Source organism: Neofelis nebulosa, chromosome 6, assembly GCF_028018385.1.
Source record: "Neofelis nebulosa isolate mNeoNeb1 chromosome 6, mNeoNeb1.pri, whole genome shotgun sequence".
Taxonomy (NCBI): Eukaryota; Metazoa; Chordata; class Mammalia; order Carnivora; family Felidae; genus Neofelis; species Neofelis nebulosa.
The window spans coordinates 68,880,382-68,897,120 of NC_080787.1; the positions used below are offsets into that span (position 1 = coordinate 68,880,382).

A 16,739-nucleotide genomic window follows, 5' to 3' on the forward strand; every position below is an offset into this window, starting at 1 on the left:
TAACAGCTTGGTCAGTCAGGTTCTTTTCTTCAGAATCATTTGTAGGCAAAATGTCTTTTTATTCATTACCCAACCTATCTTACATTCTGTTCTTGAATCTCAAGAAATTTTTTTTCCAGGGAGTCAAAAAAGTTTATGTCCCAAGCACAGTTTTTGAATAATTATCTTGTATTGTTTGCTAGTTTTCTCTCCTGTTAGGAAAAATTGTACCATAGTGAATAACCTGTAGAGAGAAATGGCAAAGAGGAAGAGGTTAAGAGGGAGAATGTATTTATTTTATTTTATTTTATTTTAATTTTTTTTTTTAACGTTTATTTATTTTTGAGACAGAGAGACACAGAGCATGAACAGGGGAGGGGCAGAGAGAGAGGGAGACACAGAATCAGAAACAGGCTCCAGGCTCTGAGCTGTCAGCACAGAGCCCGACGCGGGGCTCGAACTCACGGACCGTGAGATCATGACCTGAGCCGAAGTCGGACGCTTAACTGACCAAGCCACCCAGGTGCCCCTAGGGAGAATGTATTTTTAAGAAATTTAGAATTGTCTCTTTAAAGCACTTTAAATGCTTAGAAAAGTATATAAAGCATAAATAATGTAGTGCCGTATTTTATCTTCTATTGAAACATACTTCTTAAATTTTAATTAAATATGCAGATGAAAATTGTGGTCCTTTTTTGACAGAGGTGAAAAGAGGGTTGAAGAAATGTAGCTCAGGCAGAGCACTCAGAGAATAAATACCGTTAACTCATTGATAAAATATGTATTTGGTTATGATGCCAACGCTTTTTAAGCCATGCCAGTTATCTGCCAGTTACTGTCAAATCTTCCCCATTAGTCTGTCGGCCTGATTTGGGAAGATGATACACTTTGATGCATATGAATTTTTGTAATCATTTTAGGAGTTTAGATGAAATTCATCCAACAAGAAGGTCACGTTCTCCAACTAGACACCATGATGCCTCCCGAAGTCCAGTTGATCACAGATCCAGAGATGTGGATAGTCAGTATTTATCAGAACAAGACAGGTATTTGTTCAAATTATGATCTCAACATTATAACTTTTTGTTTGTTCTGTTTTAACTTATGGTGGATATCTTGGCACAGTACATTAGAAAGTAAAAGTATTTAATCACTCAAAATTTAACTCTCAAGGAACAACTCTTCAGGGTATCCCAATAGAAATGCAACTTTAAGAAGTATTTGGCTAACATTATATTGTCATAATGTGTGCATTTTTTACAGATCAAAATTTATGTTTAGCCAGGTTAAAATGTGTAGCTTGTTGTTCTGACTTCTATAAGGAAGCCTACCTAAGCAATTTTCAATGTTTTATATTTTGTGGAATGCAGTCTTTGGGATGTTATTTATGTAATTATAAAAATATGTTTTTTTATGTTATTAAACAATTTTGGATACAGGTCATCTGAAAATTAATGTTGCAGAGTTTCTGTGAGGACTTCAGTAATAATATTTTTATATACTTAATTTTCATAAATGTATTTCTATAAAAAACAAAATAATTGAGATGGATTTTTTCATGTGAACAAGTACTTCCTGGACACAGTTACTAAAAATCTACATTACGACTCTATTGTTCTACATGCCCATAGACTTTCTTCTCAAACTAACCACATAACTGTATAATATGCTAGACCACAAGCTCAGGATCTGAATTAAGGTTTTAGGATACCCACCTTGTTGAATATCCTCTTCTGGCTTTTTAAAGTAGAGAAACTTTCAGGAAGGAGTAGGGAAATGATACAGTGGTGCTTAATGATTGACTTTTTCCTGTGTAGTCAAGGACATAGAACTCAGTAGAGCTTCTTAACCATTTATTGTCATCCTACCATGGGAAGTGATGCCATGACCTTCAAGAGTGTAGTCATATTGGGTACTGAGACAAGAACTACTCTGAGGAATAGGATTCCACACTGCTCAGCCTGAGTTGAGTTGAGTGAGGGTCACTTTGTCAACATTCATTGGGGCCACTATGATGTTAGGTGAGGTTAGAAAAAAGGACTTCTTGACCAAGGCATTTAATAAGGTGAGACTAATTTGAGTGTAGAAAAAGTACAATCTTAAAATAAAACAATTCTAATTGAGTATATTCATGATTGGTTAAAAAAAAAACTAATCTGTGATATTGTGTTTTTAGTGGCTGTAGAAACCAAGAGGACTATCATGCTTAGGGTTCCAATTAGCATGAGAAAGGCCAGGTGTATAGGCCTTTCAAAGGTCTTTAAAATATCCAAGTATCTGGAATTGGAAATAGATTTCTATGTCTTATTTGGGGAGGGTTTAGTTTAGTTTTGTTTTAGTATTTTGTAAAGTCACTTGGAGATATAATAGCAAATCAGCAACAGCTAGGACTTTGACCATAATGTTTGTACTTTATTGTTTAAATTTTTTAAAATACTGTCATGTTTCTTTTTGTTTAACCTCTCAAGCAAATATGCTAGTGCAGACAATCTGGTTTCTTCCCTTTTCATGTTTTCATCGGCATACCATTGGCATAACCCATGTCATTTAATGCCTCATGATTTATCTGTTCCATTCACCACCCATCCTGTCTGTGCAGTGAGCTTCTTATGCTGCCCAGAGCAAAACGAGGACGAAGTGCAGAATGCCTCCATACTACCAGGTAAATACAGGGATTTGGTAATGGTAACTGTGTGTGATGACTCTCTTTCCATTCTACTATTCTTTCTTCTCTCCCTTAATGGTATGATGACAAATATGTTAAATTAATTCAAAATTTGTTTTGTTTTATTGGAGGTTGTGGAAAGGTTCCAAATATATTTCAATTCTAATCCAGGCAGACTGCTTTCCTGTTTGTATATTCAGGATCCAGAGACTGATTCATGAGCCTCTTTGGAACTGTTTTACACATTCCTAAAACTGAGGAGCCAATCTTGCAATTACAATTCTAAATGCTCACCAGGGAGCAGCCCCCCCACCCCAACCTCCCCAACAACACACACACACACCTGTCTAGTCACAGGAGGTCTTATCTGTGCATGGCAGTGTTATTGTTTTCGTGATTATAAGTTTGTTTTAGCCTTTTTAAAATTTCCTTTTGGAATCTAGTATGGTGATATTCTGTTTGCTTTTGTTTATTTTTCTTTAAATGTTTCTTTATTTTGGAGAAAGAGAGGGGGAGAGAGAGAGAGAGACAGCACGTGCGTGAGCATAAGTAGGGGAAGGGCAGAGAGAGAGGGGATGATACAGAATCTGAAGTAGGCTGCAGGCTCTGAGCTGTCAGCACAGAGCCTGACGGCCCGAACTCACTAACCAAACCGTGAGACCATGACCTGGGCCGAAGTTGGATGCTTAACCGACTGAGCCACCCAGGTGCCCCAGATATTGTTTGCTTTTAATAAAATCTTCAGCAGTCACTTTTTGCCGACTGAACATCAGCTTTCTTCTTGATAAAGAATGAGAATCTTTGACCTTTGACTTCTAAACCGTCCCTCCCTCCATCCCCCCCACCACCAGTCCAGAAGGGTTACAATACAGACTTCCTCCTAAAAGCATGTAACAAACAATATGATGCTTCTTTAAAGATGAGAAGAAAAGGGGATGGAGTATTCTCCTGTAAACTGGAGCTAAGAACCTGATACTTTATTGTCATCTCATTACATCTTAGATTTCACATCCAGAATAAATAAGTTAATGCATAAAATCTCTTACAGATTATTCATAGAATGCAGTCTGTAAATATTTATTGTCAATTTGGAGTTAATAGAAAGTAAGGAAATAGAAAGTCAGTGAAACAAACCAACACACAGACTCTTTCATATATTTGGCCAACAGAAAGACAGTAGCAAGGCGAAGGAAAGAGCTAGACCTGGAGCACCTGCATGCAATACTTAGTCAAATGCAGGATTTATTTTGTCTAGATGGAACATATGGTTCTGCTCAGTATTGCAAACATGATCATGCTAATAAGAATTATTTCTACTTTATATATATATAAAATTAGCTTACTCATAACTACTTTCATGTTTGCTTGTAGCACCATGGGGGAAAAAAATGAGGAAATAGTAGTTATGATTGTGAACTAGGGAAAAAATATAAAATGAGAAATGTTGTAAATATTTTCTCAAATTCTTTATAATGCTCAACCGCCCAGGCTTACTATTACTTGTTCTTTCTGACAAATAGTTTGTTATAGGAACAATGTTTTCTTTTTTTCTCATAGCTCTGTTGATTTGACTATAACTGTAAAAACAATAAAACAAAAACAAAACAAAATAAATTTAGACCAATAGTCTAAACAGAACAGCTAAATATATATTTTTTTCTTTCCCATGTTATCTACTTCTAAAGGTGAAATACGAGGATATAAAAAGTATGATATACTGGTAATTTCATTATTTTGTACAATCTTCAAAATACATAATATCATATTTACTTTGGAATTTGAAGAATAAAATTTAAGAATTTGCTACTTTCTAGCAAACAATGAAAATAAAGTTCATTGGCCACCAAGCAGAGTATTGTCATTAATATACTTTATCTCAATTCCCTGGCAGTAATTATATTATATGAATGTTATTATCCTAATTTTACAGATGAGGAAAGATCCTGAGAAAGTTTAATTTTATAAGTAACAGAGCAAGGATTCAAAATCAGGTCTATTGACATTTTCCACCAAACTTGGAAAATCTAGTTTTTCCAAAATTAGATTCTGAGGAGTTGGTGCTGTGCCAATAAAAGAGTTTGTGAGTCAAACAGATTTTGGAAACATTGCAAATTACAGTCCCTCCCTACTGATTTAATATGCACAGTATGTTAAAGTCATATACTAAAGAAATCTGTCTCATGTTGTTTAATTCATTTTCTGCCTATTTATTTTTGTAATTAATACATAATATCCAGTTATTATGTTTATAACTTATAATTATTATAATTTAATATTTATAATAATAAGTATTTATTTACTTATTTAACCACTAACCCATTTTTTCATAAAAACACAACCCAAGAAAGTAATGTTGTACAGAAAATTCAATAGCTGTCCGTCATTAAGTGGTAAAGCCAAGGTGGGAATTTAGAACTTCATACTATAAATAAATATTATGCTATTTTCCATTCTGTTTCACATTCTTTGCTAATCCTTGTTAGAGTGTTCCTGAATAATCACTTTTGAACCAATTGCTTTAAAAAGTAATATAGCAACTGGTATTAGAGATATTTTGCGAAGGTTAAGAGTTGAAAATAAGACTATTGTCTGTGAAGCAGGCAAAATCCTTAGTTTCAGTAAAATTTGTCCTCAATTAGTATTCAAATATGGTACTCTAATATATTTTTAAACTGAAGCTTTAAGAGATTTCCTTTCATTTGGCCATTAGTATAAATATGAGTAAACCAGTGGGGTGTTTAAATGTTTAGTATGTCCTTAGCAAATGTTTATTCCCTTCCCTATTTATTGTATTTTAATGTAGGCCAAAATAGACAAGGGACTTTCATAACAGCAATTAAACTTGTAGAAACATTATTAAATCATCAAAAAATTAATTAACTGGACCTAGTTTGCGCTTGGTGTAGTACAGACCATCCAGAATCCCTCATAGTTCTTAAAAGAACTCAGATAAAGTTGGGCTTTTTTCTGCCATTTTCTGCGAAATCAAAATCCATATTCCCGTTTGCATCTATTGCGCATCCCATTTAATTTCCAGTAATAAATTTTACCTGTGGTTGGATTTGAATTCAGAAGCCGATAAATGGGAAGGATTTCCTCCATTGCAGCCACTTGATGTGTTGGTGGTGCCTTCTCTTACTGCAGTCTGATGCAGTGATCAGCTTTCTCCCTGCCATGCTGGTCAGCGTAATTACTAGAATGTTAACTCTCTCAGTCATATTTTAATTCCCAAATTACATAAATTATTTGGTTAGTACGTTTAGGTATGAGTTGTTTACTTCCATAGAAGCAGGCATAAAATTAAATCAAGGATTAAAGAGTACATTTAAATATTGATTAACTCATAGAAGTTTGTTAGCAGATATTTTTCAAATTAAGGCAATTATAATTTTGAGTCTTTCTCTTAATTATGAAAACAATGTCTATGATTCCATATTTTAATGATTCTTCTACCTTCAAATAATTATTGTGGTTATTCTGGGGGAAAAAAAAGATGCATCTTTGATTTTAGCTTTATAGGCCTCCTATTTTTTGTGTGTCTTAGTAAAATTTGCTTCCTGTATATTTTTCTGTTTTCTGCGTGTTTGTGTGGCCACGTTCCAGATATTTTGTTAGGCACTATAAAACATTACCGCCTAAGATGCCTTTATTAGAGAACGGTTCTCACTGGAATATTTACAGGTAAGAGTCATGACAGTGAGTCCCAGTTGTAAACTAATCCTGAATCCCTTGCCTACTAAAAATAACAAATTTAAATTCTAATAAAGCACTACCATTTCTTCTTGAGAGTAATTATATGCAGAGAAACATTAAATGATATCTAAAAATAACTTTAATTAATTATAAAACTTATTCTAGATTATCTCTCTAAATGAAATCTAATTACTCAAATATCAGAATTCTAGTTGTCTTGTCATTTATGTTATTTTGTTTGTTGATTTTAATTACGATAATTAATTTTATATTATTTTATTTTTGGATAATTTTGATTTGTGAAGCTCAATTCTGCCTGCACATACCAAAACCAAGTCAGTGACTAGACAGGACTTTCCCCTTCATCATGAATGCTTTAACACAAGAGTATTGAGATTTACTGATGAAATATTGGTTAGGTAAGAACATTTGGAAGTCATGCCTTCCACTTCCCTTGTCTAGTGTTGTGACCCAAAATAGTTGAGTTGTAAATTTTTTCTTCTCTGATGTCCTTCATTTTGTTTTGGTGTGGCATCTGTTCTTGGTAATGAAGTTTTAGGCATTTTGTTTTAGTGCTTTTTGTATCCCAGTTTTTTCATAAGAAGGTGTGATCTTAGTCTCATTTTTTTTTCAGTCTGAAACCCTTTTAAAAAAATTATGCAACCCAAATCAAGCATAATCTTTGTTTAGTTTCATTTTCTAAACAAAATTTTGCACTGCCATCCTGTCAGCTCTCTCACACCCTTATGAACTGAATCACAGTGATTCTACATTTTATGTAAAGGGGACATTATTTTATGCTTTACTCTCTAACATGGTCTTCCTTTCTTTGTTTTCTTTGTCTTTCTCTTCTACCACTGGATGCAATGCACTGGCACTAGTGAACTGCAGCCCTCCCTTGACAGGGCTAGGAGTGCTAGTACCAACTGCTTGAGACCAGATACTAGTTTGCATTCACCAGAACGAGAAAGGTATAAAATAAAGACTTTCTTAATTCCCTGTCATTTGTACTAGTGGTTTTTTTTAATCACTTTGTTTTGTTTCATGTGAGTCTCACAGGTTTATTCATTCATGTTCACTTTGCTGTCTCCATTCCCCCTTCCCCTTATGATACACGTCTACCTAGAGATATGTGTATGTGGGTCAGCCCGAGGGGCACACATACACATATTTCCATGAATGTTGTTGCAAATGGTGTGATGTAATTTGTAACTGCTTCTGGCTGCTGCTTTTTCCCTTCTGTTCCTGTTCAGTGGTTTTATTTACACACTACTCAGGGAGCCTTCAGTATGCTGATAATGTGATAAGGTTCAGTGAGTTATCTGAAGGGGAAGATCACTTTCCTATTAGTTCCGATGATAAATAGTATTTGTAGGTTTCAGCAGTTCCCAAACTTAAAGTAAGAATTTCATTTAGGTAGAAAACTTCCCATGTGAATTTATATTCGCTGTTTAGTCAACCTACTCTTTGATATAGATCACATTTTGCAGTAAGTTACATTTTGACAACAAAAAATGTTATGTCTATCTTAGATCTTATGCCTTACAAAATAAATGCACATTATACATACACGCACAGTTTTGCTTAACACTTTTAATTGATTAATAAATCTGATTTTAATTCAAATGTATTCAATGTTTTTGTATTACAATGTCTCCTAATTTTGAGCAGCTAATTTTTCCATTGTAGTGGAACTTTCTATCTCAGTAAACTTGGTTATCATTGATAGTCTTGGATGTAATTGTTTTTTCTTTTCAATTAGAAGTCAGTCACTGGAGATTTGTTTACTCCCTCTTTACAAACCCTGAAGAAAAAATGTTTAGTGATGCTAATGTGTAACCCACTTCTCTTCTTTAGAGGCTGCTTAAAGCTTTTCTTTAGCAATCTTTCTAGACTAAATCTGTTTATTTGTTTATGAGCTGTTTATTTCTGGACTTGAATAATTGGTACAGATATACACACCCTTTTTTTTACTGTTGTCATAACATTCTACTGAGAAGTTTACTTTTTGTTTTTAATTCTTTTGTATTTTTCTATTTTGTAATAGAAAACAGTAGAATCTAACTTATGTATGTTGTATATTTTTTATATTTGTAGTAGAAATTTTAGTTGAAATGGCTATAGGCTCTTCTAAAATCACAGCTGAAATTGTTCTATTTTTCCTCTTTTGTTATATATTATTCCTCTCCCCAAGAAAAAAGTAAATACAAGAGTAGCCAGAAAAATCTTTTTATATTTTTTACTTATTTTTTATTTCCTTATATGTTCTGTTTGGTATTAAAACAAGACAGAATTGTTCAAGTCAGTAGAATACTCTGACTACAACAACACCGTAACATTTTTAGTATCTTTGTATAGGTGCTAGCTAATAGAAGTATAACACAAGCCACATTTATAATTTTTAATTTTCTGGTTACCATATTAAAAAGATGAAATTAAATTTAATACTTTAACCCAGTATATATCTGACAATGATATCTGACATATCATTATGACATATAGTTTATTAAAAAGTATAGATATTTTGCATGTCTGTTTTCATAGTGCTTAGTAGACACTGGTGGGTTGTGGCTACTGTATTGCATACCACAGGTTTATCCTTATGCTGAAGCCTATCTAGCATATGTTCCCTTGTTACACTAAAGCCATAGGGTTCACAAATCCATGTGTTGGTATATTTAACCTCTCAGATAATACCCTTAAAATAGATCAGCTTGTAGACAAATATTCTGGCCAAGTTATTGTACCAGTCACAATAGTCTAAGGTCTAAGTGAATGTACTTACTTTTGATAGAAGAAAAGTATGATTGAAATCTATATTCACTATATATATATATATATATATTTTTTTTTTTTTTTTAATGTTTATTTTTGAGACAGACAGAGACAGAGCATGAACAGGGGAGGGGCAGAGAGAGAGGGAGACACAGAATCTGAAACAGGCTTCAGGCTCTGAGCTGTCAGCACAGAGCCTGACGCAGGGCTTGAACTCACGGACCGTGAGATCATGACCTGAGCCGAAGTCGGACACTTAACCGACCAAGCCACCCAGGCGCCCCATATATTCACTATATATTTAATACAAAGAAATTTTACATTAAAAAATGAGACAGGCAGGAATTGGTATTCTCATTGATCTTTAATTTATTGTGGTCAACTTTATTGCCAAGAAGAAAATAAATGAGATAGGTTTCATCAAGAAAATTACAGAAGCTGTAGATTCTTACTGGTTTGGAGGATAGGGACTTCAGATGCCCTTTTGTGCACACGCCTATAAGCAGCTTTGAGGCAGAACATCATAGTATCAACAGTGGTGACTTTGTTCTCCACTGTAGCTAAAGTCCCTAGACAGGATGTGCAGAGAGTAGGAATGGAGAGGTTTAGAGGGCTTTCCAGGTTATTAATTTCTCTGATTGAGCAGAGAGCTTCTTAGGTTAATACCTAATTTATACATAGTAGATAAAATGTTAAAGAAAAATTTTAAACATAATTTCATATACTTAAGATAGTAACATATTTCCACAGCCCACAGCCTCGTGAACTAACCAACTTGCTGATTCTAAACCATTTTGATGAATGTTTGTATGTTGTTATACCAACTCAGTGCCCTTTTCTGAAGAATTTTCACTCACTTTTAAAACAAATGAAGTATTGTGTCAGTGCAAAGAATGAAACTGTCAAAGCAGACTCAGTGTCCAACACCAGAGTTCACTAATGATTCAAAGATAAAGGAGCACCAGGCACTAGTGACCTATTCTTTTCTTGAAGGAGTCCATTTTGTCTCCTTCATTAGGATGGTTTGGCCCAGGCTGAATAATGCATGTAGAAGCACTGTTTGCAAAGGTAGCCATTTCAGTTTTTGAGTGTCTTCATTATATATTCTGTTGATTACACTAATAACAAAAATAATTATGGATTACCCCGTTGCTCATTCTAGTCATGCTTAAGAAAATTTGGGTTTATTTGCAATAAAAGGTCTAGAAAGACTAATTATTTCCTACTAAAGATGTCTAATAGAGGACTCTCTTTTATCTTTTCATTAGCAAATACCATTGAATATTTACAAGGAAGTTTAGTTAAGGTTGTTTCACTTTTCCTTCATCTTTATTCAGGGTCTGTTGAGGTCATTCATTCCCCTTGATCCCTGTTTGGGAACGAGTAAGTTATAGGCCTGCCATTAACCTTTTCTTTCCCAGATTTTAAAACAAATTATTACTGAAATGTTCAGAAGCATTTATTGTTAGAGCTACTGGAGAACAGTTGCTTTCCTGGGATATTTTGTCTTCTTCCTTGACTGTTCACAGAAATCACAGCCTTACCGAAGGCTCATGAAATGGTAGTCTATACTTACTGCCTCCATTTTTTAACCTCCTAGTAAATCTGCAGTCTGACTTCTACCCCTTACCGTGGTTCTACCACTATGCTGAAATTCCTCTATGAACTACAGTGGCTCCCTAATTGTCCAACAGTGTCTTGCAACATTTTGCATTAACCACCCAGTCACTTGAACCTCTCTTGTATTTAGTACCTTCTACAGATTTTCTTTCTTAGGCCTTGGTTATGACCCAGCCTCTTCTTGCAGGCTTCTCTTCCTATCTCACCCCACATGGATAGGTGTTCTCCTGGCTCCATCTTCATTTTTGTTTTGTCCCTGAAATTATATTTCTATCAAAAACTTCCATTCTAATTAATACCTATGAAGACAACACTCTACTGTAATTGACCAGGCCAGAACTTTCCCTTGAGTGCTAGGTCTAAATTTTTAAAAGTTGCTATTTGTGTACATCAAAATGTCTAATTTAAATTCATTATCTCCTCTTACATCCTTTCTTTTTTTTTAATTTAAGTTTATTTACTTATTTATTTTGAGAGAAACAGAGCACAAGTGGGAGAGGGGCAGAGAGAGAGAGAGAGAGAGAGAGAGGGAGGGAGGGAGGGAGGGAGGGAGGGAGAATTGCAAGCAGGCTCTGTACTTTCAGCACAGAGCCCACTGCAGGGCTCAAACCCATGAGCCGTGAGATCATAACCTGAACTCAAACCAAGAGTCGGATGCTTAACCAACTAAGTCACTCAGGTACTGCTCCCCTTACATCCTTTTATAGCAAAATACTTTCTCTTTCTAAATTTTCCTCTTATTAGGATGGCTTTGACATATAATAAAGCACATTAGCTGGAAACAGTTTTCCTGCTCCTTCACATTCAGTGAATCAGTAAATCCTATCAATTCTCTTTTCAGAATCTCCCAAACAGGTCCCTTACCTTGATTATATTGAATTATATTCTAGCCCTTCCCTTGTCACTCTTGCCCAATTGATTTTTTCATGAGCTTTATTAGTAGTATTTATTCCTTCTTGTCTCAAGTTTTCTATCCATTAAAATTAAAATGCCATTTTTCCTTTGTTGTCTGCTTAAAATTTTTACTCATTCTTCAAAAATTTAGGTCTAATAACCATAGCTTTTATAAAACCCATTTATACTACCCCCCCTTCTTTTTTGTCAGAATTATTTACTTTCTGGGCCCACATGATACTACATATTTCTATTAAAACACGTTATATTTTACTTAATAGGGTATTTATTTCTTTTGCTATATTGTATACCTGGAGGACAGGAATCATATCTTATTTGTCCTTGCCATCTCTTGTGATAGCATTATTATTTTTTACTTAGTAAATGCTCGATTTGGAGATTTGGGGAACTTAAAAAATACACCCTATTTTCTGCTCCCAAATTTGGGTCTAATTGTGAGCTAGACCCAAGAACTAGAAGAAGGGAGATCTAATTATCACCATAAATACAGTGAACAAGTTTAGAAGCTGTGACTTTAGGTCTATAAGCTTGTTAATAACTAACTCACCCTAGAATCAGCCAGATTCACAGAACCTCAGGACAGGTTCAGGCCCAGGCCTCACATCTTAACAGCTGCTTTGTAGGTTTATGTCCTGTAGCATTTACCATTTGTAGGTAGCTTGATTTGGAAGGAGTCATCCAGAAAGGACTAAGTTACCTGTGCCTGGTCCTTTAACATAGTCACTGATCTTATAAGCCAGTCCTCCTTTCTTGGGGTAGCCTGAGGCGAAGGGTAGAAAGAGACCAGGAGCTTGCTTCAATAAATTTCCCTCTACATGGAAAACATGAGGAATAAGGGAAAGGAGGTACCTACCTAAAACTTAACAACTGTAATTTGAATGAAAATAAATAAACTGGAATTGAATTAAAATTTAAAAAAAATAACAGTATAAGTATCTATATTAATTTTACTTTAAAACAATATTGGGAAAAATGAGGGTTTTTTTTCTTTTTATGTATTTTTGTTTCAAGTTTTTATTTATAAATTCCAGTTAGGTAACATATAATGTAACATTAATTTCAGGAGTAGAATTAAGTGATTCATCATTTACATATAACATGCAGTGTTCATCAGAAGTGCCCTCCTTAGTAGCCATCAGCCCTTGTTTTAAATATTTTCTTTTTAAGTAATCTCTACACCCAATGTGGGGCTCAAACACACAATCCTGAGAGGAAGAGTCACATGCTCTTCCGACTGAGCCCACCAGGTGTACCCCATCACACATTTTTTAAAGGACTAAAATAAATAGTGGGATTAGAATATAAAAATACTATATAATCAGTTGTCTCATTTGTTCAGATTTAGGTTCTAATATTACAGTAATTCACAGATTAAAAAAATTTTTTTTTTAATGTTTATTGTTGAGAGAGAGAGAGAGACAGAGAGTGAGTGGAGAAGGGGCAGAGAGAGAGGGAGACACAGAATCCGAAGCAGACTCCAGGCTCTGAGCTGTCAGCACAGAGCCCAGTGCAGAGCTTGAACTCATGAACTGTGAGATCATAACCTGAGCCTAAGTCAGACACCTAACCGACTGGGCCACCCAGGCACCCCAACTCACAGATATTTCTTTTGCTATTTATGGAGTGAATGGTTTACATTCCCATATAATTTCTCTTTCAGATAATTAAGCTGCTTTTCCATGTTCTGCCAAGAGAGATGCACCATTGAAGGATGTGTACATACGAAAGCATAAATATTAGTTGCACATTTAAACACATGCGTATTTGTTTTATAGTGTATTATTGCTGGGGGAAAAAGACATGATGAAAGAACCATTTATTTGCATATCGAGACCTGTCAATTCTAATTCCTTTATATCTTATCAGCAGGTCCCCTCACCACTGGTAATCTGTTACTTAAGGTTCTCACTATTTCTTACCTGTATTAACTTACTATCTACTTGGATATTTGCAAATATAAGCTACTCATTCAGTGCAATGCATAGTTTATATAACTGTCAAAACTCTACCAAAAAACACTACAATTCCTTATGCAAGGAGCTCACAGCCTGTTAATTCCATCCCTTAACCATCAGAGTGACCTTTCTTCTACTGTGATCACAGTGAAAGGGATGAGCTCCAACATATAGACATTCCTGAATTAATGAATTTAGGATACCTGATGTTAAAGTGCAAATGCTGTAACTAACCAGTGTAACTTATAGGCAAGCTAGTTTGGAAAGAGAAATCAAGAAAAGGAGCTTCATGATTAACAGCTGCACCGTGCTACCTTCCAAGATGAAAATGGAAGTTGAACCCTGTGTTTTAGCAAAATAACAAGGGGATAAAGATTCAAATTTTGACCTTTTATTCTTTGTAATAGGAGAGAAAGAAGTTGCACACAATTTGAAAGCATGTAAAATATCCTAGTATATCTGAAACTCACAAATATGGGTTCTGTTAAAACTTACCTAATATCTAGCCTTTGGACAAAAATTGAGCATAAGTTGGTCTTGCTCCCATATTAAATATATGGTGGGAAAGCAAATGGATTTTATTATATTGGTACCATATATCAGCATATTCAGAAGGACTTTGAATGTACAGATAATCCATGTATTATGCTAAATATTTTGTCAAGAATTACCTTTTCATAGCTTGCATTCACAATTGCTTGTTTCCAAATGTACACCTTTCTCCTTCATAGCTTTTCACTGCATGTTTCATAATTACAGCATTTTTCTTTACTTTTTTGTTTAAATAAACACAAGGACTGGAATTTTGCCTCAAGAAGCAGGGTTACTCATGATCCTGTCAAGTTAACATTACTTATCACTTTACAGAAAAACACATTAGCCATGTTTTTGTGTTTCCAAATCCTGTAAAACTTTCAGCACCTCAAGTTTTAACATGACTGAATCCAGCTTCATGTAGAAGACAGGGTGGTTGTGATTTCAATTATTTTAGAAATATTTTTTCATTATTGTTCTTCAGAACAGAAGCCAGTAAAGTGAAATATATTTTAAAGCTTTTGGACTGGGTTGACCAACTATCTCAATAATCTAAAATTATTAAATAATTTCAAATTAATGCAAAGTATTTTTAATTTCACAAACATGTAACACATTTAAGAGTACATGTCACACAATTTTCTTCTCTGCCTAAATTCTGCTATTGAATATCTTTATTTGCCTCACACCTTCCTCAAAGCCCTGCTTGAATCGTGACAAGTTTATCTAAGGCTGATTGATGAAGCAGGCTTCCAAAGGGCTTTCAGAATCGAGTATCTGCTGGTCTCAGATATCCTGGTCACATGTTGACAGCCCTTTGCTGTTTTTGTCTAGATTATCAACTAAATCCAATAAGCCAAGTGAAAAGGCAAAAAATACAGATTAAAAAAAACCAAACAACCAACAGGACCAGTCTACTTTGAATAATTACAAAATCTTATATCTAGATGAGTCCTTAAAGATCATTCAGTTATCCCTTGTTGAATAAAAGGAAGCCAGTATTAACAGAAATTATCCTGTTTAAAATGCTCATATCTAATATGTAAAAATTTCCAAATCTGGCCTGCTCTGTCCCTTATTGCCTCTTTTCAGTTTTCAACTAGGTGTTTGTAATTTGTGGTTATACACAGACAGAATCTCAAAATAGTTTAACAAAGAATAAACCAAGATTCAGACTTTCACTTAACTGTTATTCACAAAAAATATTATTGTAAATACAGAAATAAACCACTGTTTAATCTATTGGGAGATACTTTTGCAAATAAAGATTTGCAGAAATTTTTTACAAGTAATATTTCCCACTTTTATCCCTCAGTGTTTTTTACTCACAATTTTTAAATTTCAGTAATTAGTGCTACGGTTTCCCCCAAGAAAATTTGTTAAGATTTCACTGGTTAGCATTCCTATGAATTATTTCTTAATGTCATTGTTTCCACACTGAAGAGCATTTTTCTTTCTTTCACCTAAACTGTGTTTCTCCTTTGTATTAAATTCACACACCTCATCTTTGCCACTTTATCCAGTAATTTCAACACCTGGTATCAACTAAGTATTGGTAGCTTATTAAACCTATTTTATTCAAACATAAGCCAAATTCTTAAGGGTGCATCTTTTTCACTTAAAGTTATATATATGTGTGTGTGCAGATATGTATACACACACAAGCACGGTTTAAAAGAAAACAATTACACATAATAGATTTCAAACATCTTCCCAAGTAAATTGTTTCTCTGTTCACTTATAGGGTAACAAGATTTATTTCCTTACAACATTATAATTTATCTTTCCAAGGCTTATCAAAATCAAGAGTAAATTGTGGAGCAAAGAAGCTACCCTTTGCCTTTTTGCGGTGCTTTTCCAGTCCTGTTGTTCCATATAGTCTTTTATGTTAGAAGTTACTAAATGTCCTGTTTTTTTCCTGTCTTGTTCATTGGGCAAACAGGGGTAAATGGTCCCCCTCCCTAGATAGGAGACGACCTCCTAGCCCCAGGATTCAAATCCAGCATGCATCTCCGGAGAATGACAGGTACTAGCCAACTCCTCCTCACAGACAAGTGGCTTCAACAGGCTTCTAGGCCACCAAGTGAAGGATGACCAAGAAATGTGGGTTGTGATATGCTTCCTTTCAGGAGACAGAACCACATATTTTGCATATCCACCTCTAATAACACACCTCAGAGTGTTTCCTGAAATGAGAGTGACATGAAAATGCTATAGTTTAGACAAACTAAGCCAGATCCAGCGGAAGAGTTCTGTTTTAAATGGGCATTTGTTTCAGTGTTTTGATTTTCTAGAAACACACTTAAATAATTGTTTTTGTTTAAACATTCATGAATAAAAATTTTCAGGTGCTTTAAAATTTATTAAAATCTGTGACAGGCTTTTCTTTGTTATATCAGTTGGTGGTTTAATCTCAGTTGTCTTGTTTTTTTATTACATAAATTTGTTAATAATAATTTTAGGTTTGGAGGTACATTAAAAACATCTGATTGAAAGTAGAATAATGGGTTCTTATAAATCGTATGAATATTGTGTTTTTAAACCAAATACTGCCAAGGGCTAGAGCCAGTCTACAAGGTAGGTTTTTAAAAATAGCATCAGTG

The 16,739-nt window shown here is 34.4% G+C and overlaps 1 protein-coding gene across 48 annotated transcripts in view; it reads left to right on the forward strand.

The window, feature by feature from the left end:
- Window positions 1-16,739, forward strand: part of RIMS1 (regulating synaptic membrane exocytosis 1) — a 493,840-nt gene that overhangs the window by 335,756 nt on the left and 141,345 nt on the right. For 27 of the 48 annotated variants that reach the window (XM_058734408.1, XM_058734423.1, XM_058734421.1 and 24 more), the window contains 3 exons: window positions 900-1,025; window positions 2,579-2,641; window positions 7,219-7,308. In XM_058734408.1, coding sequence (XP_058590391.1) covers window positions 900-1,025; window positions 2,579-2,641; window positions 7,219-7,308 — 279 coding nt within the window. Of the gene's footprint in view, window positions 1-899; window positions 1,026-2,578; window positions 2,642-6,247; window positions 6,326-7,218; window positions 7,309-16,078; window positions 16,163-16,739 lie in introns of all 48 variants that reach the window. The other 21 variants (XM_058734409.1, XM_058734424.1, XM_058734416.1 and 18 more) reach the window with 3 other exon arrangements.